Source organism: Thunnus albacares, chromosome 18 (genome assembly GCF_914725855.1).
Source record: "Thunnus albacares chromosome 18, fThuAlb1.1, whole genome shotgun sequence".
Lineage (NCBI taxonomy): Eukaryota > Metazoa > Chordata > Actinopteri > Scombriformes > Scombridae > Thunnus > Thunnus albacares.
Genome location: NC_058123.1, coordinates 15,199,948 through 15,223,810, shown reverse-complemented (window position 1 = coordinate 15,223,810; position 23,863 = coordinate 15,199,948). Strand labels below are relative to the sequence as shown.

Genomic DNA, 23,863 nt, shown 5'->3' with positions numbered 1-23,863 from the left:
TGATGCTACCGTACACCAACCCCAGTGTAGGAGGCAGGATTTGTGCACCGACTGAGATTAAACTACCTGTAAGACAAATATCAGGGCAAGACAATCCAATACTTTGTGACTGACTGTGTAAAGCCCCAAACTATTGTAGGCTGATTCAGGGATGTGCAGAGATGAGTTGTTTACAGACTGCTGTGTTATGACAGTATCCTTGAATATATTTAGCACCAGACTGCTGTGTTATAACAGTATCCTTGAATATATTTAGCACCAGTCATTGTTTTATTAAAACTACCAAGTATTGTAAGTCACATTAGCAAAGGACATAAATGCAGCATTAGGACAGTGAGCAGATATATTATTCTCTACTGACAATGTAGATTTGCCAGTGGCAGATTGAGAAAGTCTCCAGCTGGGACAATTGTTAATTAAGCAATTTTGCCACGAGAGGCCTGTGCTTTACAGTGATTTTAGGTATTGTATGCTAAGAGAGGTATTTCAATTCAGTACAGGCCACTCTTTTTGATACACAATGATTTCCTCTCTCAAATCACAGTTTCGCTGCTGTGCGCAATTACTTTCAGGGGAACGGAGAGAGCTAGATAGGGCTTCAAGAGTCTTCTATTATGTGTTCTGGGAATTTAGAGGTTGCATGCGAAAGAAAAGTTTTCCAACTGCTATTTGAAATTTGATTGATGTGTTTGTGTGATTCGCTATTTGAAAGCCTGTGTTATATTTCATCATCATACCATTGTGGTAACAATGTAATATGGATCAACTCGTGGCAAATTGCATAATTGAGACACCATATTTCATTAATTAAGACTAAAGTCTGCATTAAAAGTTTTTTTTTCCTTCTTAATTCATTTAAACCATATGAAAAGAAATTTTAAAGTAAGGCTGGATTACCCACTGGGCAAAGCAGCAAGCTGCCCGGGGCCCCAGACCCTCAGGGGGCCCAAAGGCTCCAGGTTCAATGTTATTTGGTTTTGGTAATTAGTTTGTGGTTATTGCAAATAAGTTTGTAAAACACATTTTAACTGAAAAAGTAGGGGCCCTGAGATAGCTCCTACATTGTTACCTGCACAGAGAGTTGGGGTCAATATGGGCCCGCAACTTATTTTTGCCCCAATGCCCTCTAGTAGGTTAATCCAACCCTTGGAAAGCCAGAGGCAATTCTAAGTTCTTAATACTAGGCACAAAATGCATGACAACATTTAAAGTCACAATAAAGAGAAAACTAAATAAAATAAAACAGAATACAATTAAATAACAGAGGTAAGATACAAATAGACAAAATATATTAGACAAAAAAAAAACAGTTCCAGTGCAGTAATATGTTGCCCCTTTAAATAAATAAGAGTGCAGTGAAGAAATTAATGACAGGTACAGGAGTGTTTTTAGAATAGATTTTTTAAAGAATGATTTAGAATAGTCAAGAAGTGGGATGGATGGATATCTATGTGCAGCATAGCTAAAGGCAGTCTCACAGTGTTTGGACTTGACTTAAAATACGACTAGTTGACTTCCTGGAAAGATCTGAGGGACCTATAAAACACATATCAAGCGTGTATTTTGGCCTTCGGCTGCTAAGTGATTTGAAAACAAGCAGCAACACTTTAAAATCAATTCTTTTAATAAGCCAGTGTAAAGATTTAAGAATAGGAGCAATTGGCTCTGCTCTACTGTTTCTTAGTAGTATGGTAGCAGCATTCTGCATGTGCAGGTCTTTTTCTAGGCTTGAAACCTCTAATTCTTGCTATTTTTTTAATGATAAAAAGCTGATAATGAATTGATGTTGCTGAGACCAAGATCTGAGTCTATTAAAATGCCAGTATTGATCTTTAGTGGGCTAATCCTATAATATACTACTATTTAATAAAAAAAACAAAAAAACAATGAAAATTGGATTTCTAACCCGGCATGGTGGGCAATTGCCCCGCGGCCCCATATCCCCAGGGGTCCACACAGCTCCAGGTTGTTTTGTGGTAATTTGGTGAATTGTAATATTGTTTGGGAACATGATAGTGAGTTCTGCTTCATTAGCGGATGTTGAGGCCCTGTTTTAAAGTCTAGTTTTAAGCCAAGTGATACTGTGTTAACCTTATCAGCAGTATTTCTTGTGTTTACACAAATTACTATACAATATTCTAGCATAGGAATACACTGCTGGAGGAGGAACAAGGGGTTAATAGGGGCCCGACAGGTCATTTTTGCCCTAGGGCCCCAACCAGGTCAACCGTCCTACTTCGACTACTGTAGCTGCTGTAAAGGCCTTCTTGTGTCAATAAACTCACTACGTCTCAGTAGTATAAATCTGCATAATCATGTAATGGAAATGTAAAATGAACACGCCCCTTCTTGCTACTACGCAGCTATTGATTTATAGTATAGTTTGAGTTATATTTTTCAAATGTATACATGGCTTGATGTGTTTTTTGAAGCGCATTTAGGGGGGAGCTGCGCCTTTAACTGCAAACTGTGCTCGCTTAAACGTTATTTCGCGAGATTTGCTTGGCGCCGCGACCTCATGTGAAACACCTCCTGCGCGACCCAGTCCGACGTTACCTCTGCAGAGGAAAACGCAATGGAGCCCTGAACATTTCTCTTTTTTTATATCTCCTTTGACCCCTGGAAAACAATATTAGTAGGCAAATCCCCCGCTTTATCTGCTATTTATTTGAGGCGCAACAGGGCGGTGCAACGATGTGGATCCAGATTCGTACTATAGACGGGAAGGAGACGCGAACCGTTGAGGATCTTTCTAGATTGACCAAAATTGAGTCTTTACGGTTGAAAATACAGGACATCTTCAATGTAAGCCCACAACAACAGCGCCTGTTCTACCGAGGGAAGCAGGTAAACGCAATTTCTGTGTCAGCCCGTCATGCAGCGCTCGGTTTTCTGTTGCTTTGGCAGGGTTTTGGTGCTGGTTTTGGAGAGTGAGTGAGTGGTCCTCTTGGTGTTGTAGCCGTTTCGGACCCATGCAAGCTTCCTGTTTTGATAGGAATTCGCCAATAGTTCTTGCGCAAGAGCCCGGGGTACGCGGTGTGCCAGCCCCCGGTGAAAACGGCAATATGGCATGAATGTGTGCTCATATTATGGATCCGTGTCACATTGTTTGGGTCGGTGCTTTGGAGACTTGCATGCAACAAATGTCTCACCGCCGTAGACGTGTTTGTTTACATTGCCGCGAGAGAGAAAAGGAGAACATCGCCCTCTGTTTCCACATGTAAGAGCAAAGTAGTGCAGCGCAAACAAACGCCGATGTCTTCTCTCTTTAACCGGAGCAACGGCAGCCTGGTTTATACATGTAACAAACCTTAAATATCCGTCTAATTACGCATTTCTGTTTTGTATTTGTAACATGTGGCTCCAGTAGCTCTGAACTGTACTCGAGCCCATCAGGGAGGCTCGTGCATGTGGCGTGTTATGATGATGATGTTAATGATAATTCGAGGGGGAGGAGGGGACTCCTGGCTCCACGTGCCCTGGCATCCAAAAGCAAGTGTAGTTGTGTTTACACCCTGGCGTCACTATGGTATACACACAGCGTAAAGTGAGGGCAGGACTGTCAGCTGATGGCCTTTCCGCTCCGTACACATCACTCATGCAGATTCATGTGGATGAGTCTCATGTTTCCAAGACACGGTTTGCATACAAGCCGGGACATTTTTTTTCTTGCCCCAATCAGGCCTTGATTTATTGAACATGGCATATATATGATTTTGATTTGTGTTATAGTAGGGCTGGGCAATATATTGATATGGTGATATGAGACTAGATATCGTTTTAGACATTGGATATCGTAATATCGTGATAAGGCTGATAAGGTTGTCTTTACCTGGTTTTAAATAATAACTTTATTTGTATAGCATCTTTCATACAAAGAAAATGCAGCTCAAAGTGCTTTACAACAAAAGAAATTACATGCATCAAGTGCTTCACATCAAGAAAGACATAAGATGAACATAAAAACATGTTAATGTTAATAAACATAAGATACAATAAAGTGAAAATGTGAAACAGAACACGTACTTCAGTGGTGTAATTTGAGACTAAATAAGCGAGAGCTCAGAAAGTAACACAAGACGGAAGATAAAACCCACTGGCACATAAAATACATAGTAATAATAATAAAATAAATTTAAAACATAGAATGTATAAAATCAGTAAAATTCAACATTTTAAAGTAAGTGCAGTAGTGCGAAGCATTTTAAAATAAGTGCAGTTGTGCAAAGCAGACTGAGGGAAAATCTAGTTAAAGGCTAAGGTGAAGAGATAAGCTTTTAGCTTTCTTTCAAAAATATTTAGCGAGCTGGCTTCCCTGATATCTATCGGTAGTGTCTTCCATAGTTTTGGGAAGTAATTGACAAAGGCGGAATCCCCTGATTTTCCTTCGGCTGTTGCTGGGAATCTCCAATAAACCAGAAGCAGATGATCGCAGTGTTCTTCAAGGCAAATAGCTTATCAAGGGAGTTAGTAATGTAGCTTGATCGTAGCTCATTAAGGACTTTGTATAGCTGCCACATTACAGTAAAATGATGTAATTTTCTGAACTTATCAGACTTTTCTAGCTGTTCTATTATTTGCCTTTACCCACTTAGTCATTATATCCACATTACTCATGATTATTCATCAAAAATCTCATTGTGTAAATATTTTGTAAAAGCACCAATAGTCATTCTTACAATATTGCCTCAATATTGATATTGAGGTCTTTAGTCAGAAATATCGTGATATTTGATTTTGTCTATATCGCCCAGCCATATTTTATAGTAATGTACAGCACAAAAAAACATGTTTTATCTCTCTGTCAGGTTACATTAAGCTCCACCAAAGTGGAACAGATGGTAAACATTTCTTAGATATCTCACATAATTCCCTACTACCATTAACTCTGTATTTCTTGTGGTTTATTCTGCTTTACTATCCTGTCTGACTGCATTAACAATGCAGCTTGTAAAAATGCTCAAAGAGTTCTTAAACACTTTTCACAATTACTCCTCTCATTGACTGATTTACAGTTTCTATACATCATGCCTATACAAAGAAATACAGCTACTTTTTATTTCAGAAAACGTGTTCTTGCAAAACACTAAAAAACATTGATTTCATGTGAGCCATACAAATGTAACTTTCTAGCATGGTAGTTTTGAATACAGTGGTAAATATGTTAATATTGATATCACGGTGATCCCGTGGTAATCATCGCTGTGCTATCAATCAATATTTTTAAGCTTGAATCTATCATTAATGGTGGATTCAGGACATCTACCACAGTTTCAACATAAATACAATTCTACATTCTACAAAATGACTATTGAATTTGTAATACGAAACACCAACAGAACAAAATATCTTCGAGCCAGTGCTACAATGCAACTTCATCTTTGGGAGGAAACAAGTGCAGAAACCAGAATAATTGTTTAAGACCCATTTGAGCCTAAGCCCAGTCTTGAATATTTGGTCACTGGCCTGCTGGGATTTCAATTCCCCATACTGTGTAGACATGTTGTTAGATTTATATACTGTAATACTGTGTGTGAACAGATGTTAGTGTATTTTTTTCTTTGCCTCGCAGTGATTGAAGCAAGTTTAATGCCAGCAGTTAGGAAAGACAATGGTGTAAAAGCCGTCAGCTGCTACCCTGAGATGGACACGTGTATTTGTGTGTGTCATGGCGGATGGTCGCATACAGCGTGCAGCCTTAGAGCCTGTGGTTTGCTTTTCAAACACACACACACAGGCATATTTTATGAGGTACCACATATACCAACACACATACAGTACGTTGTAACTGCCACCGTTGAAGTAGCAGATGCAAACAGTGTTTGGAAAATGTACGTCCTGCACCCTTTGGTGTAGTGATGTAATATGATAAAAGAGTTCAGTGTAAACAGAGTCTGTATCTTTAACTATTTATGTGCTATTTTTGTTAAATGTGTGAATATACGGTATAGAAGCTGGCCCACAGTGTCACAATGTGTGTATGACGTGTGAAAGGTTATTGAAAAGCTTCATCCTGGCAGCTGTTGTTTTATCAGTAAAAAGCAGAAGATGCTCACTACTGGCAAGATGCTGGTGTCATGATATCTTTAGCATTTTAGCATAACATCACAAAGCTGATATTAACACAGTTTGACTCAGCCAGGCAGATAAGCCCTCGGGGAAGCAAGCAGCCTACATGATGTGTTGATCTCACATTGTTTGCATTTAGTCACACTTGCCTTTTTATTTACTTCATATGTGTCGTACGGTACCAAAGGCCAAGAAATTCCTTTTCGAATTGTTTTCCGCATTTTTAAATGGCCTAAGCTACTTCATGTTGTGTAATTATGATAATGGAGTCTAACAGACGTCGTATTCTGAGGTATGCAGTGGGCTGATTCTCTGTTCGTGTGAGGTTTATGTTGTTGGACAGAAAGAAAGAAAATACTTTAACTGTTTGGAATGGACAAGGAAAGATTTCAAGGCCCAGAGTGTGATTGCTCTTCGATAGTGAGGTGAAAGGCGTCTCTGTGGGCTACTGCATGTGTTTGTCCTCAGAAAAAAAAAAACAATGGCAAAGTAAAGTTGGCAAACCTTGTAGACTAAGGAAAGCTTTATGAACACAAAGTTATGAAAAGAAACAAGCAATATTGGGTTGAGTAGCTGTGTTACACCTTCTGCACCAGTGCCCTTGGGTGCAGATATTTTTACTAGTAAACTAATTTGATTCTTCTGGGCAGTGATTTCGAAGATAAAGCACAAAACAAGACTTCCATTGTTTCAGTTCAAGAATTTTATAAACTGTGCTTGATTCAATGTGCTTCATTAACTATTAATTAGCTGTTATGCTGGAGTTGTCATGGAGTGTCGGTGCTGAAGTGGCAAAGGCCAAGACTGTGTAGTAAATCCTGTGCTTCCTTCATCTCGCTGGAAAATAAGCGGGGAGGGTTGATTAGGGGATTTCCATGTGTTAAGTAATGCATGGAATGAGCCAGTGACACGCAGCGTACACTAGCTAGTGGCCTTACATGCACGCAGTGGTGCCTGCGCTCTGTTAGGATTTAGACTCGTAGCAGAATAACTCAGTCTAATTCCTTTTTCAAAATGGCGTCTTGTTTTTCCCTCCAGCTCACTGCGCACGTTGCCTCACCAGTTCAAAGTCATGCTTGCCCTTGAGTCCGAAGGGTCTCAAGCCAGCAGCCGCACAACTTAGCCTCAGTGTTTTTGTTTTTGTTTTGTTTTTTTTTATGAGGTTTTCAATTTGCTCTGTGCACTCCTCGTCCTCGGTGTCTCTCTTTCACTTTGAATGTCTCGTGCCACTCACATTCACGAGCAGGCTCACCACACACACCTTCCACTGTCCATGCGGCCTTTCTGCTCAACGCCCACACTCTACTTCTACTGTAGGCCTCTCATTTACTAATTAAAAGAAAACGGTTTGGCTTGTTTATTAAGTGGCTTAAAGCTCAGCTTGTAATGCGTCAGTGTGCTTTAAGTATAATGCCGTAGCTCACTTGTGTGTTTTTTTTTTTTAAACCGAGGCAGCAACATGTTTCATGTCTAAATAGTTGGACTGTCTTCCACTGTTAGCTGTTGCCTATTGTTGAGCTGTAGGAAAGCTTTATTGGCATGCCCCCTTACACACAGACAGTTGCTGTGACCTAGATATCACTACAATTTGATTATACATGCATTGATGTTGTGGCTCTTCGTATGATGTGTTTTTTTTAGGGGGGGGGGGGGGCGTATTGCTGAGCTGTAGACTTTGATAGAGAATTTCAGGGGAAGCGGAGTTGGCTGCAGCCATGCATGTACACAGTCACACCCTTCTTCGACAGATTGGCTGGACAAAGAGCAAAGACAAAGGAACTACAACTGCAGCTTTTCCAACACTCCCACATGTTTTCATAGTTTTGCCACTCCTTCTCATAGTAGCTTTAGCTTGCATGGTTGCCAAATGTCCTACCTGTGAAGTATCAGCTCGTACACTGTGAATAGCTCAGATTTCAAGAGGACTGCCAGATTGTTATACCTGCTAATTGTCTCATATTTCTCGGGTCAATAATGGCACATATTTGCATATAGTAAACCTATAAAACCTACAAAAGTGTCGTCTCATAACCAAATTTAAAAACGCAAGATTGCAACCTGTTATCATAGGTCAACACATAACGCAGCAACTAAATCTACAGTATGTTGTTAATGCTTAATGGTATTGATAAAGGGTTGTATACATCAGTAATACTCAAGGATTAAAAACTTTTCAATCATCATCTGTTTAAAAAAAGTAGTTTCATCTATTTGCCAAACTCAATAAACAAAAAAAGACTGGGCCTATAACTCAAAGTCATTTAGTTCTTGAATAACGTTATGGCCTTAATCTAAATACATTCACAAACCCATGAATATGCTTACAGTAAATATACTCATATTTTGTCTTACTCCCTTTTTAATGTGTCACACAATTTATACTTACATACACAGGTAGAAATACCTTGAACTGAGTGTGTATAGATCCTTTCTATAGCACTTTGTTGGGGTCTTAGGTCACCAAGAGATCTTGAATGTATTTTGTAACACAGTTTTAATGCTATAAAAGAATTTATCCCCAAATTAGCTGAGAAGTCAGATAACTTTACATAGCCACAAATTTGAACAAGTTGGCAAATTGACAAAACTGAGCCCTGCTGGTTCAACATGTCTTGTTTGTGCAGGGGCTAAAATCAGCCTTTGTTACCGTTCCAAGTAATTTTTCCTAATTATCAATGGAATTTTTTTTTTTTTTTTTTGAAAACGATCGAATGTCCTTGGGCATAATGTAGACCAAAGATTGAAGCTCGGTAGATGGCAGGCACACAGACACACCCCATGTCATTGTTTTTGGAAATATGACCTATTTTGCTCAGCTCTTTGCCAAGACGAGCTGTGGGCGGAGACAAGGGCGAGGAAGAATCGTGTAGGAGTAGGGGGTTTGGACGGCCTGTCTGAGCAAAGAGGCTAATTTCTTTCCCCGCTATGAAATCTCCTCTCCACCAGCAGTGTGGGTCTGGCTTGGGTTTCACGCCTTTAAACCTCCTTTTAGAACTTGGCACTGATATTGAATGGGCCATCATGATTTCTTAGTCTATTAAAGGTGCAGTGTGTAGAATTCAGTGGCATCTAGCGGAACGGACTTGGCAGAAATGGAATATAATATTCATGTTTTAATTAGTGTATAATAGAACTGAACGATTTTTGAAAAAATATCTGATAGTGATTATTTTGACTGATATTGCAATTGTGATATGGTTTGTGATATTGGAGAGAATGATAATTTTTACATCATTATCCTCTTTTTCATTGAAAAAAATGGTTATGGTGTGATTTTTGCAGGGATCTGTACCAAACAAAGATTTTTTCTTAAGTCTGTAGAATATGATGTGAAGGCCAGGACATCTCTGTAGTGCCACAATATTTAATTAAAAATGGTATTTTGACACACATATTTCCTTTAACAAGTATTGTGCCTCCTGTGACTTGAAAATTGCAGAAGGTCATATTGTAATTTCGATAAAATTTCAATTAATTTTTCAGACCTAGTGTATTTACTTACTTTTACTTAAAGCCTGTGGCCCCACTTTGAGTATAGGCCGCCAACAAAGGCTCCCCAGGCATCCCGGTCCTGGGCCAATTTCTCCAGCTGTCTCCATGTATGGCCAGTTCTCTTCACGTCTGCCTCCAGGTCACGACGCCAGGTGTTACTTGGTCTGCCTCATAGACTGTATATAAATATGGACTTCATGACAGCTCCCCAAAAGTGAAGCCAAAACATTTTGATCGCCCCCTGGTGACTGGCTGCAGTATAGGTCATAAGTCCCGCTCTGTCCATGTTAGTGAATAGGACATGGGCCAAACAAAAAAATCAAAGGGCACGTCAAATAAATTTTTTCCCAAAGATGGTCTCTGTCATTTTAGATTGTTCATAACACGCTGATGCTTGCTCAAGTGCTCATTTCTCTGATAAGCTTGTTTGTAATTAGTTATTTAACGATATAAAAAGGGGGTGTGATGTCATGATTGACAGCTGTGACAGCCGATCTCAAACCTCTGTCAGACAGTGGGATGGCTGAGGGGGCGTGACCCAAGGGCCGTCATCCCGCCTCCTGACTCTACTGTGCAGACTCTGGCTCCGAATGACGTTACACAAGCAAGATGGCAGCTCCCAGAAAGGAAATATTTTTGCCTCACTTTTGCATAGCGGTAGGAAATGGAGACGCGTCGGCCATATTTATATACAGTCTATACTCTGCCTCTTTTTCTTTTCCCTTGTGGATTTTAAAGGAGGGCATGTCTTGTGTTGAATGCAGGTTTGCGAAGAGTGTGACCAATCCATCCTCAGCGTCCTCATCCCATCCCATCCAATGAGAGCTCTTCGGGCCATCAACACCAGGGAGCGTTGCCCTGATGTTGAACAAGACGGCCCAGAGAGCTCTCATTGGACGGGAGGCACCACAACCTCCAGCCCTACTGTATAATCACCTGAAAATAAGAATCATAAAGTGTTTTCGTTACCTTAGAATGAGCCCTTCATATCTACATAGGGAGCAGGACCTTTTCCACGGTGGCCGCCAGTTGCAATGCCATGTTTCTACAGTAGCCCAGAATAGACAAACCAAAGACTGACTCTAGAGAAAGCTTTTTGCATTTTTCGCAAGTTTCGTGTCCACCATAGGTTCTCCTACATGCTTGGAAGATGGTTGTTGCTAGATGCCACAAAATCCTACACACTGCACCTTTAATTTGGGTCCACCTTCACTCGATGGCTTAATGTATTCTATCATTGTTATGCAGGCATAGATACTAAGCAGGTGTTGCTTAGTTACTTAAATTTCAGAATTATTTCTCCATTAAGAGCTTTCAAAGCCTTACAATAAGAAACCATGTGGCAGCATTTTGGCACAATAATGAAGCGTAATGCAGTATTACAGCCAAATCTCTCCCCAGTGCCAGATTCTACTCTATGATAGCTATTATAATCTGTAGATTTAAAATGATATTAACAGATTTGTTCAATGACAGATATTATCTGATACAGAAAAGGCAGCGTGAGTTAAATCCTGACAAGATTTGTCTTAGATGTTTGAGTGTATTTTTACAGCAGCCACAGGTCCTTCTTTTGTCTTTGTTTGAGGCTCTGTCTGACATTGTTCTTTGGTGCCTGTTACAATAAGAAATGAGTCTTTGTGAGACCGCCTGTTGAAATACAGCAGATAAATTAGCCTTGTGGAAAGGTGTTAATGTTATTCCACTCAACAATTTGATACACTCATATGCACATGTAAGCACACACACACACACACACATAGGCACACCGTTGCCATGCCAAGGATTTCTGACTCTGATTTTGTTCGAGCCTTTAGAGAATTCTTCAAGTCAAGTGTCTCCGTTTTGTCGAAAGCTTTGTTATGATGTGTGCCCGGGACTGAAGCGAAGTCTCCCACTGGAATGCAGAACTGAGTATAATATAATGAAGATACCAGAAGCAATGTGTGTGTTGTTTTTTTTTTAATTTTTATATTATGCTGCATTATTTATGATGAAGGAGAAAATGTCTTATCCTTGATGATGTTATTACACAGTAGAGATAGTCAACATGGCAATATTTCTCTCAAAGAGATCTTGTAGCCTGCAAATATAGGAAGTATGTTTCTAATATTTCCTGTTTTAGATGGTGAGTCTTTGTTTTGAGCGGGTTATATTACTGAAGTCAGGGCTGTAACACCTCGCAGCGAGAGGCTGATCACACTGACGGTAATGAAGTCGCTGTGGAAAGCGGGTACAGCTTTAGATATCATTTATGTGTTTTGATGCGGCGCATGAAATTTCTACTGTATGTGGTTTTGCTACTCATGTCTGTCTGTGTGATTCTCCGTCCATCTAAACCAGTACATCTCTACAGTGAGGCTGCCTGCAGCAGACCCTACCAGCAATCTTAATTGTCTGTTTTGGATGCTCTCTGTTTGTCTGTTTGCCAGTCTTTCTTAATGCAGTATCAAGTAACAAAAAAGCAGACAGACAGTGGAGGATAAACAATTACTGAGAGTAAATTGAAGACCGAGCTATGGCAGGGAGACAGACAAAGAAATGCTCAGATAGACTGCCACAGGAAGCCAGACAGATAGACAGACAGGTGAGTATAGCAACCACTGTATGGCTGTGTTTGCACCACTGCTCCTCTGATCTAAATTTCATGAGACTATTAAAAACAGGGAGGGCTGGGGAAATTGCGCTCCACTCCCTCTACTGCTCTCCTGCTACGCCTCCAACCGCTCTCCTCCTCGCTGTCAATAACGAAGAAGAGAAGGGGAGCGCAAGCGAGCGAGCGAGAGAGCGGCGGCCATGCCCGTCTCTCCAGCACAATGGGCTTGTGGGGTTGAGGGCTGAAATGAATAGCTGATGTCTGTAATGAGTTGGCGCGTCCGCCATAAGCTCTCCATTCCTAAGGCAGTAGCTGTTCTGTACTTAACAGTAGATCGGATGTGGTACAGGAGTAAATACGGGTTTCCAGTGGGCCCTCATCTGTTGTTTTTTTTTTTCTTTTTCTTTTTCTTTTTCAAGAGCTTGTTTATTGAAAGAACCATTTTCTGATGCCTGAAAGGGTCGCGCTGATGATAGCGATGGTAGTGGTGGTGGGTCGGTGTCGACAGAGATTATATACATGATTCAGGTTCATGGGGGTGAGGGTGGAGAGGGTGGAGAGGGTGGGGTGGGGTGGTGGTGGTGGTGGTGGGGGGGGGGGGGGGGGGGGGGGGATTGCTCTCTTTTGGTTGTCATAGCAACCTAGTCATTTCTTTCCCCCAGCTACATCTCCTATCACTTTAATTCATGCATTCATTTCTTTTATTTATTTTCTCTTCTATTTCTTGTAGAAAACCAGTGTGGGATATGTGCGGGTGGAGTGGAGCTGGCATCCATTTCTATTGCATTGGACATGTAAATGAATACCGACATGGCTAATTAGTACTAGTGCCAGGTAGCTGCTGCTTACCAGTCATAGGTGTCAATGTAACAAATGTTAGTCTTATGCTTACTCTTCAGTTAAATGCATTTAATCACTAGCTGGACATTGGCTTATTTGAGAACAGATGTTGTCGCTCCAAAGCAACATTCTTAAATGGCACCGGTGTATTTAATGGTGTGTAGATTTACTGAAGTGCTGTGTGTTTATTTTTAACGTCTGTATGCTGTCGAGTGTGGTATCAATACATAGTTACTTTCTGTCACTGTGCTCAATGTTTTCTCTGTCTAACATGTTCTTTGTTTGTCCTTGACAAGCAGCCTGATGTATTGGTCTGAGGGCAATCCACGGTGCAGCAGTGTTCATTTGATATCAAGCGGATGTCTATTAGGAAAGAACTTTGGGACAAGATTTAATAAAGGATGTCTTTACTAAAGTTTGTGCAATTGTTCAAATACACTATCTTTTGGCATGTTGATGCCTGGTAAAATATTACACAATTATTAACTAATGAGTAACTAGTTGAACTAGTAGAATTATTATCAAAAACAAAACACATTTCCTCATCAGAGCTTCTCAAATGTATTTTTTTGCTTTTTTTTTTATATCAATTTAAACCAGAGCTGCAAAATTAGTCGGTTAATCAATTAGTCGATCAACAGAAAATTAATCTGCAACTATTCTAATTATTTAGTCACTTTTTAAGCAAATATGCCAAAACATTTGTTGTGATGATCATAGTAAATTGAATATCTTTTGGTTCTGGACTGTCAGTCGGACAAAATTAAACATTTAAAGATGTAACCACAGACTCTGTTGTCAGACATATTATAGACAAAATGATTACTAGATTAATCGAGAAAATAATCAGCTCCATTGTAAACTGAATCCCTTTGGGGTTTACGACTAGCCAGCTCTAAGCTCTTGTCATTATTTTTCAATGATAGATTAAGAAATAATGAATATATATTAATGAATAATGAAGATAATTGTTAGTTGCAGCCCCTATAATTATGGCTTTTTGCATCTGTACATCTGTGCCTGTTCACATAGTATGTCTCAAGTGTTTGTTTTTTTTTACTTTCACATTTTTAGATGGAAGATGGCCAGACGCTGTTTGACTACAATGTGGGTCTCAATGACATCGTCCAGCTGCTGATCCGCTCACAGACCGACCCTCCCGACAGCCCCGTCGCCAAGGACTCCTCGACCGTCGCCTGTAGTTCAGCTCCTCCCCCCGACTCCAGATCTGAAAGCCACAACTCCCCAGCTCCCGTCTCACCCGCTGCTATGGAAACCTCCACCAATATAGACAATGACAGCAGCGACACCACCAGCACCATTAAAGAAGCCAAGCCGGACACCAGCGCTACCAGTAACTCAACCAGTACCAAAAATGGGTTCAAGTCCTCCAGTCCGGCGTGGGACACCCAGCCACCAACATCCAGCAAAAACGCACTAGTCGACCCGGGAATTGGGGTGTACAAGGTAGGAATGAATGAAAAGTGTAAATATTTGGAAACTATTTGTAAGATTTTGCAAGAACCTGGCTGATCTGTCTCTTTGCTAAATTACAGAGCATTTAATGTCCACATAATGTCAGTATTTAATTTGTTAGTGGCATAATTTAGCATGCATGAAGGGTTTTTTTCATGTAAGCTCCAATACGCCTCTCTAGAACTGTATTTGATACTATACAGCAGTTTGTAATAATGCCATTTGCCAAGACAGTAAAAGTACAAACCTGATTATCAGTGTAGTTTCCTTTCTACATGTGTTTTTTTTTCCTCAGCAGTCATCCATTTCTTTCCCTGCTGTTTTGTGCTGTAGAACTCCAGCCTGCTTACATACAGTATTCCAGCCAAAATGACCTGAGCCTGCTTGTATTATGTGTGTGAAAGCGTGTGTATTGGTGCCAAATGTACTTTCCCACTCTCACTATTTAAGCACCCTTTTTACAGGTTTGATCCCCCAAATGCCTTTTTCATTTATAAGTAGTAATGACATGCACGTACAAGCACATGGCTCACCTTGCAAGGCGGGCACAATGCCAAACCTCATGTAAGAAGTAGGTCGTTACAACCCAGTCACTCACCGATTTTACAGATTATGGACAGACTACAGTCAAAGCCTTTGTGTGTGTGTGTGCGTGTGTGTGTGTGTTAGTCTACTCTGCTCTACTGTGTTCTACCATGTTTTTCTGGCTTGCTGACTCACATGTCTGCAAATTATATGTGTATGACAGGATTCCTTTTTGATGCCAAAAGTCCAAGCGAGCGTCCAGGAAGATCAATAACTAAGCCGGATATTGTGCAACTTCAATGGATGTTATGCCTTTACCAGCTTTAAGCGTTCATTACAGACTCGGTGTATATTTTATTTGGTTTTTACAAAGAAACACATGGTCAACCGTGAAATTTATTTCAAGAATGGATCTCAAACATGATAAGATTGACATCACTGAACTCACCAGGACATTTAATGTTTAAGATTTAATTAATACAAGTAGTATTGAATGTTTTTTGCATGTCTCAAACCATTTACTACATATTGCCCTTAACTGATATTACTCACATTACTCTTTCTAATTAGAATTTTGATGAATTCCTCTTAACTCCCAGGATGCAGTTGTTAATAGTTCATGTATGTAGTCTAACAAATCAATTTGCGGAGACATTCTTGAGATGGGATCTCCACCTGTTATTGATATATGGTAATGTAGTTGGTAATGCACTCCATCTTGGACTGTTGAAGTGCTTAATGTGAATGCTACTATATGAATCACTGACTCGCAAAAGGTTTCTGAGTCGTCCACGCTTTACAATGCACTACTTAACACAAATAAAGACAAAGGAGTGTTGACTACTGCACTGAAAACTATAGGAACTGGCTGCCCAAGGTAGGAAAAAAACCCAATAGTCTGTGTAATGCTTTCAGTTAAGTATATAGTGTGTAACAAATAAGCCGAAACATACAAAAACACTAGCGTGTTTCTTCAAACAACAGACAGATGGGATCAAACGAGACCAGCGGTTAATTCTGTCTCTGTGTCTCCTCAGATTAACGAGCTGGTGGACTGCAGAGACGTGAGCATCGGCGCCTGGTTTGAGGCCTGCATCGAAAGTGTGACACGCACTCCCAAAGGACAGATAACGTCCACCAAGGGCAAGGTGGGCCGGCCCCCGAAAAGGACTAATGGAAAGCTGGAGGCCGAGCAGGGACAGGCCCACGGCCAGGGCCAAACCACAGACAGTAACAGGAATAATGTTGTGTTAAACTCGGAGAGTAATGGAGCCTCCACCTCTCAGACAGACTCTACAGCAGCTACAGAGACCAAGGAGAGAGAAGAGGACGTAATTTACCACATTAAATATGACGAGTAAGTGACGGCTCATTATGCGGGGGAACGTTCTTGCTGCGACTGAGCTGATTTTGGGTTGAGGTGATAACAAGCACATCATCTTCAGTTCTAATAAAAGTGTATGGTGCAGATCGGAATTTAGCATTTTAGCAAAATGCTGCTGTACTGACACTGTGATTTTGGTTTGGCATACTGAGATCATTCTAGGCTGTAAAATGCTGCTTAGGATTGGAATTTGCAATGCTGCTCCTCAGAGAGGATAGCGAGTGTTTCGTCCTGCTTGCATATCTCGTGCAGGGCTCCTGTGTTACAGCAGAGCAGAAAATAGGGTTTGGTTCTTACTAGTTACATGTTAAAAATGTATCTGCTTGTGCTGCTGGTGTGTGGCATTCTAGATAAAAATGTCCATAGACATAAATATATGGTGTGTGTGTGTGTGTGTGTGTGTGTGTGTGTGGGGCAAGTGGCTGCAAGCACCGGTAACGGCGGTTCGGCGCTTTGGGAATTTCAGCCTCTGCTTTCTCCCGGCAGTTCAGGGGATGGAGAAGAGGGGGTTTGTGTTAGTTGATGCTACAATTTGGACTCTATCTCTTGCGCTCCCCTTTTTTTCCAGCAAATTCATTCAGAAGCTGACGTTTCCATGGTAACCCATGAGTTCTCAGGAGCATTACTTCTTTGCTTGCCTCCTTCAGCTTTGTCTGTAATTGCTGTGAACATGCCACCGGTGAGACATAGCGTCCTCGCTGTGTGTGTGTGTGTCGTAGTGTGTGCGCATATATGTGTGTGTGTGTGTGTGTTTCTGTCATGGGATGTTGTGTTAGAGGAACTACATCAAGGGTTGCTGAGCACTAAATGTGTGTTTTCTTTTAGGCAAACATCATTCCCATTTGACACTTCCGAATTTTCCAATTCCCTGGTATTCTGCTTTTATTTGTTGTTTCATCATTTGCAACGGGACAGGAGTGTGCCAGCAGGGACGATCCAATATTGCAAACCATCTTGTTTTCCCCTTTTTATTTAAATTTAATGGTTTTAATTATTTATCTGTCTGTTTGATTGTTTGTTCAGGTTATTGTTTTAGCCTCACATGCCTCTTTTGGTTTATTTGATCGGTAACAGCGGGGAAGGGAGAGAAAGGGAGAGATGCATGACTACGCAGGTCCCAAGCTAGTTTTAAACCTAGGACGTCACAGCAGTATGTGATTTGCGTCCTCACCAACTGTGCCACGAATAAAATTCCAATTTGCGTGCTGTTGAGAAGCCACAGCAGCAAACGCAAAAGGTCTAAATCATCAGGTTTCTGTTTTGGTGAAAGCTTTTCTTATAGTCTCTCTTTTTTTTTTTTTGCTGTCTATTAAATGCGTAGTATCCCTCTCTGTCTTGAGCGCCATTCCAGGTTTCTTCCATCATCTTGTTTGCCAGAGAAAAGTGGAGGGTGGGTAAGATCTCTTCGCCTTCCCACGCTTAGACACACACACACACACACACACACATTCCCCCTAGTAAACACCTGCCTGCATAGTCTTGAGAAAGAAAACCAGCCCTAAAAAAATGAACCGCCATGTTTTTGCATGAATCCAGTCTGGACAGCATTTCTACAGAATGTAATGAGCCACAAAATCAAAGCGATATGTTGGGAGAATCTTCTCTCCACTGCTCCCAGGAACTGGGATGACGTGTGTGTGTATGTGTATGTGTGTGTGTGTGTGTCTTGCTCTAAAACAAGACTCTCAGATATGGTTTTATGGTTAAATCTTGGCTGAGTTCAGCATATGTTTAAGATTCTCTGTAGAGAGAGTAACAAATATAGACATTAAATTGACAAACATAATTAAAGTTCATGTAGTTTCCAAGCAGACTGTTATATTTGTCATATGCAGATAGAATTTGGCATCTCGGTTTTTAATAATGCCTTATAATGTCGTAAATTTAAGCATCTTAAAGCAAATTAATGTGCCTAAACTGCACCGCAAACTGAATGTCTGAACAAAAAACATATCCTGTGACATCATTTGACCCCAATGAAATGATTTAAACCCAGACAAGTTTAAGAATCCACATGTTGACAGGGTTATTATGAGCACTGTCACCCATTGCTTTGAGATCTCTGCCCCACAGAAGACATTTGTACTTGTCACAGTAGGAAAGGCACAGGTGTAACTAGTAAAATTAATGACGGTTGAATTCCATTAAGCTGCTTCAATTTCAGGTTCCTGGTATTACGCTTGCTGGCTCACTGTCACACTGTCACACTGTCATGGCTCACTGGGACACTTGAATATAACGGAGCCATCGTTAATGTTATTAATCACACCTTTGCTTTTCCTATTTTGACAAGTCGAAAATGTCTGCTGTGAAAAAAGGCCTATTGACATGCCGAGCCCCGCACTGCATGTGAGAAATCTGGATAGTTTGTAATCACGCTTGATATGTCGAACTGAAAATGGTGTTCTGGGATGGTTTTGCTTAAAAGAGAGGCTTTATCTTCTAATTAGCAAGGATCCACACACAGTACGCAGTGAAGATGTCTTACACAGTCCCTCCAGGATTTCACAGTTTTTCTGTGATTATTGTGGCCAAAAATACTTTATTTTCTCAAAAATTGTGATGCATTTTTTAATGTTTTATATGTACTTATTGCAGAAAAACTGTGGGAATTGGGGAAAAATTGCAAGCAAAGGAAAATAATGCACTTTTTAAAAATCTACTACTGGTGAAGAGTCATATGTAATCACTTCCTTTTATTAAAAAAAAAAAACATGCTGCTTATCACAAGAAACAACTCGCAAGCTTTAGCAAGTATATTCGTCAATTTGTGTTAATTATTGCGATCGCTATTGCCTGGAGAGACTGCTTACAAGTATCTAAAGCTGTGGCAGTTTGCCTGAGAGAGCTTTATATGTTTCACTTTCTAATGAAGTTAGTCACAATGAAATAAGAGCGAAACAAAAGTGTAGTTTCAGTTTAGTTTCTCTTTCTCACACGCCCACTCCTCCATCTCCTTTTTCTGCACAGACTAGTCATTGTTTGATTGTTGAGTAGTATCTAAATCCCGACTAAAATACAGGATGACTGATATCTTATTACAGATCTGCTGATAGATATACTAGATTTTGGGGTCATGTTTACCGTGCCTATAATCTTTGACAGTATGGTTTACGTCTTTTTTCGCTGCAGACATTTATTTTCACAGTAGGAAAAGCACAGGCGTTAGTAATAAAATAAATGATAGCTTTGGTTTCAGTATTGTATAATTGTGCATGCTGGCTCACTGTCACGCTGTCATGGCATACTGTGACACTTAAAGTCCAACTGAAATTAATTTGCCTTTTTTTGTCTGCTACGGCATAGAATATGCTTTATAAATAATCCGTCCTTTGTCAGAAACCAAAAGGAGGAAACGTATGTTTTATATTTTTTTGGTTTCTTAATGGTGCCCCCTAGCTTTGCATTAATTCAACAGAATACTGTTCGTTCTCCGTCTATGTAGATGGATAACATGTTTCCATAAAACCAATCATCACTACATAAAGCAGTAACGTCAGCGTTCTATCACAAGCAGAGCAGAGACTGTTTACACTGAGCCTGATAGCATCCTGCTACACAAAAAAAGAGCCACAGACTTTGAAGACTTTGAAGAACAATCCACATTTCCACATTTAAGTCTCCTTTTTTATCTAACTCACAAACATGAACACACGTCTTCTTGTCCTGCACATTAGCTTGTTGAACGAGCCACCAAACAAACATTCACTGGGGAAAAGTACACCGCTAACGTCAGCTAGCAGGCCGGATAGCTAATTAGCTGCTCAGCTGCAGCACATTAAACAGCATGTAAACATACAGCAAATGTCACTTTGGTCCAGTTCTCTTTAATGTTACTGCTAACAACACGCTCTCTGCCCATGACATGCAGGCTACAGCACACGTTTGTTTACTTTGTCTCATGTTTCCTACAGCCTGCCAGCTGCTGTCAGTCAGACACAGACACCGTCACGCCACTCCAGTCAGCTGAGAGGACAAAGGAGCATTTCTGATATTATCCCTCTTACTTTTAGTAGTAATTTTAAAAAACTTAAATGAATATATTTAAAAAAACACTGCAAAAGGGATGACTAAATGTGATTTCAGTTGGTCTTTAAATAGAACGGGGCCATCATTAATGTGCTTTTCCTGCCATAAAAAAATCACAATGTCTGCTATGAAAAAGGCTTAAGTTTCAACCGTATAAGACCCTTCCTCAGTACGTACATGTGTATCTTTGTCAAAACTGTTGAAAGTCACTTTGTGTGATCACTGTGCAATTATAGCATCTGTTAGTAGTCCGTTATCTGCACACTCTTAACCTGTGCAGGATTGTGTGAGACTAGATTTTCATCACAGCGTCTGATACACTGTGACACCCACTGAGGGGTTATCAAAATCAGAAATCTTGAAATCCTACACATTATGAACCAAATGTGAGGAATCATTATATCAAAAAATACTTTAAATCAAATATGTCTATGTTAAATGCTTTTGAAAGGCTTATAAAACTTAATCTTGATTTTTTTTTTACTGTAAAATAATATGTATAACATCTGTATAAAGATATTGGTCAAGCTATAGTGTTAGTGCGCATTATATGATAGTATACCACAATCAGCTATTGTCTATGAGTTATGTTAGCTTTCACTGATTTTCGAGAAACCCAGGTGCTCTATTAGAGCGTAAAACGAGGAAGCTGATGAAGATGTGTGCTGTTACATTGAAATGATGGGATGAATCCCTTTAAAGTACTTTTTTTTTTTTTTTAATAAAGTTGCAGCTTCACATTTTGGCTTCAATTACTCACAGAGCCGAGGTTAAGAGAGACTGCGGTCACTTTGCTTCACTTCTGTCAAGTAATTATATTCAGATAGCTTGTTTAGCGTCAGTGTATTTCAAACTGAGCTGCTTATCAGTAAATTGAGGACTTCTCATTTCATTTTCTTCCTCTTTACAGGGACTTCAGCTACATAATTATGGTTTCTGAACAGACTGTAAGAGCCCTTCTGCTGATAATTCATATTGTCTCCACTTCATAACTGATCAAATATGTTTATACATTTCATTCAGACACACTTTGTATTGATAGAAATGATTCGGTTCCTTTCTTTCTTCCTCCTTCCCACAACTCCAGGGAAAGTTGCATTTTATTTAATACCAGGCTTTGGGTCTAGCCACTGTGAGAGCGTAGGCGGACAGTCAAGTTAACTCTGTGTAGGCATCTAAACCTGACGCTGCACATGTTAGAATTCAGACCCTCAGACTAGTTGGGACAATCAGGTCAAATCAGATAAATGATCTGGCGACAACGTATCACAAAATTTGGAATGAACTTGAAAGCAGCGTCCGCAGAGAGTAGCCTCCACCCATCAACCATGGGCAGTTGCACGAAGTACTGATGTCACCGCCAAAATGTTTGGCAGCTGTTGTTAAGGGCTAAAATGATCCAACACAATGCAGACCAGTGCTTTCTGTTCTGGTGGTTGTTGTATATCTCAGATCTGGACAGAAATGTTTTCTAGTGTTTTTGTGAGTTATTACAAGGAATTTTGTTTGCCGTCATATGCTGGTCGACTCTTAATTAGAGGCATTAGTTGGCAGTTTTGGGTCAGCAAGTACATCCTCAGAAAAAAAGAAGTCTAAGGAATCTGAAGTAATAATATCACGGTTATTGTATGTTTTTTTATGTATAGAATTTATGATAAAGCATCAAATGCAGGGAAATATAACCTAGACAAAACTAGCAGGGGCTCTCTAATGAATGTATCACATTGCAGGGCCAGCAGCCTCACTTCAATTGATCCAAGTCATGTTTCCCCATTAAGATAATTGTAGTGCATCCATTATATGATTTTGTTGCCTTTTACATGTGTATGAAAGGAATTAAATTGTATTTTACCATTCCAGTCATTGTAAGTAAGTCCCTAAATGTCCACACTGATAAAATGAAATGTCATTTTATATCAGATCTGGCTTTGTAAGATATTTAAGCTTGCAATATTATTCTTTTATACCGTTATTCATTTTTATGGTGCCTGCGTAGCTGGCACGATGTGAATGAGGGCGAGTGTACAACAGTACAGACAGTTGGAGCTTGTGTGGTCTGTTCATGCTGAGTCCTATTGTGCTCCAAGGTTGATATTCCTCTCCTCTGTGTGTGTGCGTGTGTGTGAGTGTGTGTTCACATGTACATGTTAGCTTGTGTCTGTGTGTGTTGCTTTTATTCATCCCCCCCCCACCACCACCACCACCACCTCACCTCACCCCACCCCACCCTACCCAAAACTGCAGTAATCCCTCGGGCCTAAAAAAAGGAAATCCCTGCACTGTGCCCCGGCCTATTCTTCCTGGGAGTACGCTACTTGTGTGCTACAACTCTTACAGTCTTACATCTGTGCACTTTCTCCCGTCAATTTATAATGGCTCCAAATATGCAGCGTAGTCTTCTCAGTAAGAAAGCAAAAGCATAAGTGCACAGTCTGCACGGATAACATCTTAAAATGTCGGGCATTGTAAGTTAGCATTTGTGATTTTTAGCCAGAGCCCAACAGGCCGTCGTTGGTTCTGCGTCAGTGCAGACTGTCTGAGAAAGTACCCGGTTTATGCTCAGCCACCACCCCTCCTCCCCAAAAAAATGCAAACATGCACTGCTTGCTCATGCACGCAATTCCCTGCCCCCCCCCTTCAACCTCCCACTGTGCGAGCGGACCTGAGTGTGCAGGCTGTTGTGCAGTTAAACTTCACTGCTAACACATTGTTCGTCTGTAAGCATAATTCGAGCTATTGGCAAGCAAACCAGCTGTCAATTCATTCCAGAGTCAGGCCTGATCCTCGCAGCTTAATGATGATTGGCAGGCAGGAAACCTGTGCAGTTAACCTCACTACATCTCTACTCCAAGTTTGCTAGACAAGAAGACACATCACACTTGTTCCGATTTTCTTTTTGGCAGAGGAGGAACATTTCAAACTGTACAGAGTGTCCTAGTGGTTTAGTGATATTCTAAAAAACAAAACCTTTTTTAGCATCAGAAAACATCAAGTTCTGTGGACATTTTATTCAGCCTAATCCTGTAATTACTACACATTTGTTTATCTTGGCTGTTGGTCATTTTTTAGTCACCTCACCTTTCCTCACTCTGCTGCTGCTGTCGAGTGGGGCAGATTGTACAGTGGTTTCCAGAAATTGTGCTCAGGATGTAGATGACTCAAAAGCCCGATCAGACTTTAGTCTGTCTCTTCTCGTTGAGTCACGTTAGGCCTGAATTTTCTTGGCATCTAAAACATGCCTTTGGTTGGAGAGCACAAGCAATATTACACAGTGAATATAATGATGCTGCTATGGAGCAAGATGATCATTTTCTGTTCTTTCTTGCTTCAAATACCTCCAGTTGGGGACTTAGTCCTGTCTATATGTTAGTTTTACATGATATCTCAGAAACAACAGGTCCAATTTTGTTCCAGTGTTTTGCTGACGGCAGTAAGGTTGCCATATTCAGTTA

At 40.4% G+C, this 23,863-nt stretch overlaps 1 protein-coding gene across 2 annotated transcripts in view; it reads left to right on the top strand.

The window, feature by feature from the left end:
• Positions 1-2,502: 2,502 nt before the first annotated feature.
• The window catches only part of LOC122968383 (E3 ubiquitin-protein ligase UHRF2-like), a 32,778-nt gene continuing 11,417 nt past the window's right edge, over positions 2,503-23,863 (top strand). The window contains exons 1-3 of one of the 2 annotated variants that reach the window (XM_044333570.1): positions 2,503-2,847; positions 14,072-14,464; positions 16,036-16,355. In XM_044333570.1, the coding sequence (XP_044189505.1) occupies positions 2,695-2,847; positions 14,072-14,464; positions 16,036-16,355 (866 nt within the window). In that variant the 5' untranslated portion in view covers positions 2,503-2,694. Of the gene's footprint in view, positions 2,848-3,120; positions 3,221-14,071; positions 14,465-16,035; positions 16,356-23,863 lie in introns of those variants that run through there. The other variant, XM_044333571.1, reaches the window with a different exon arrangement.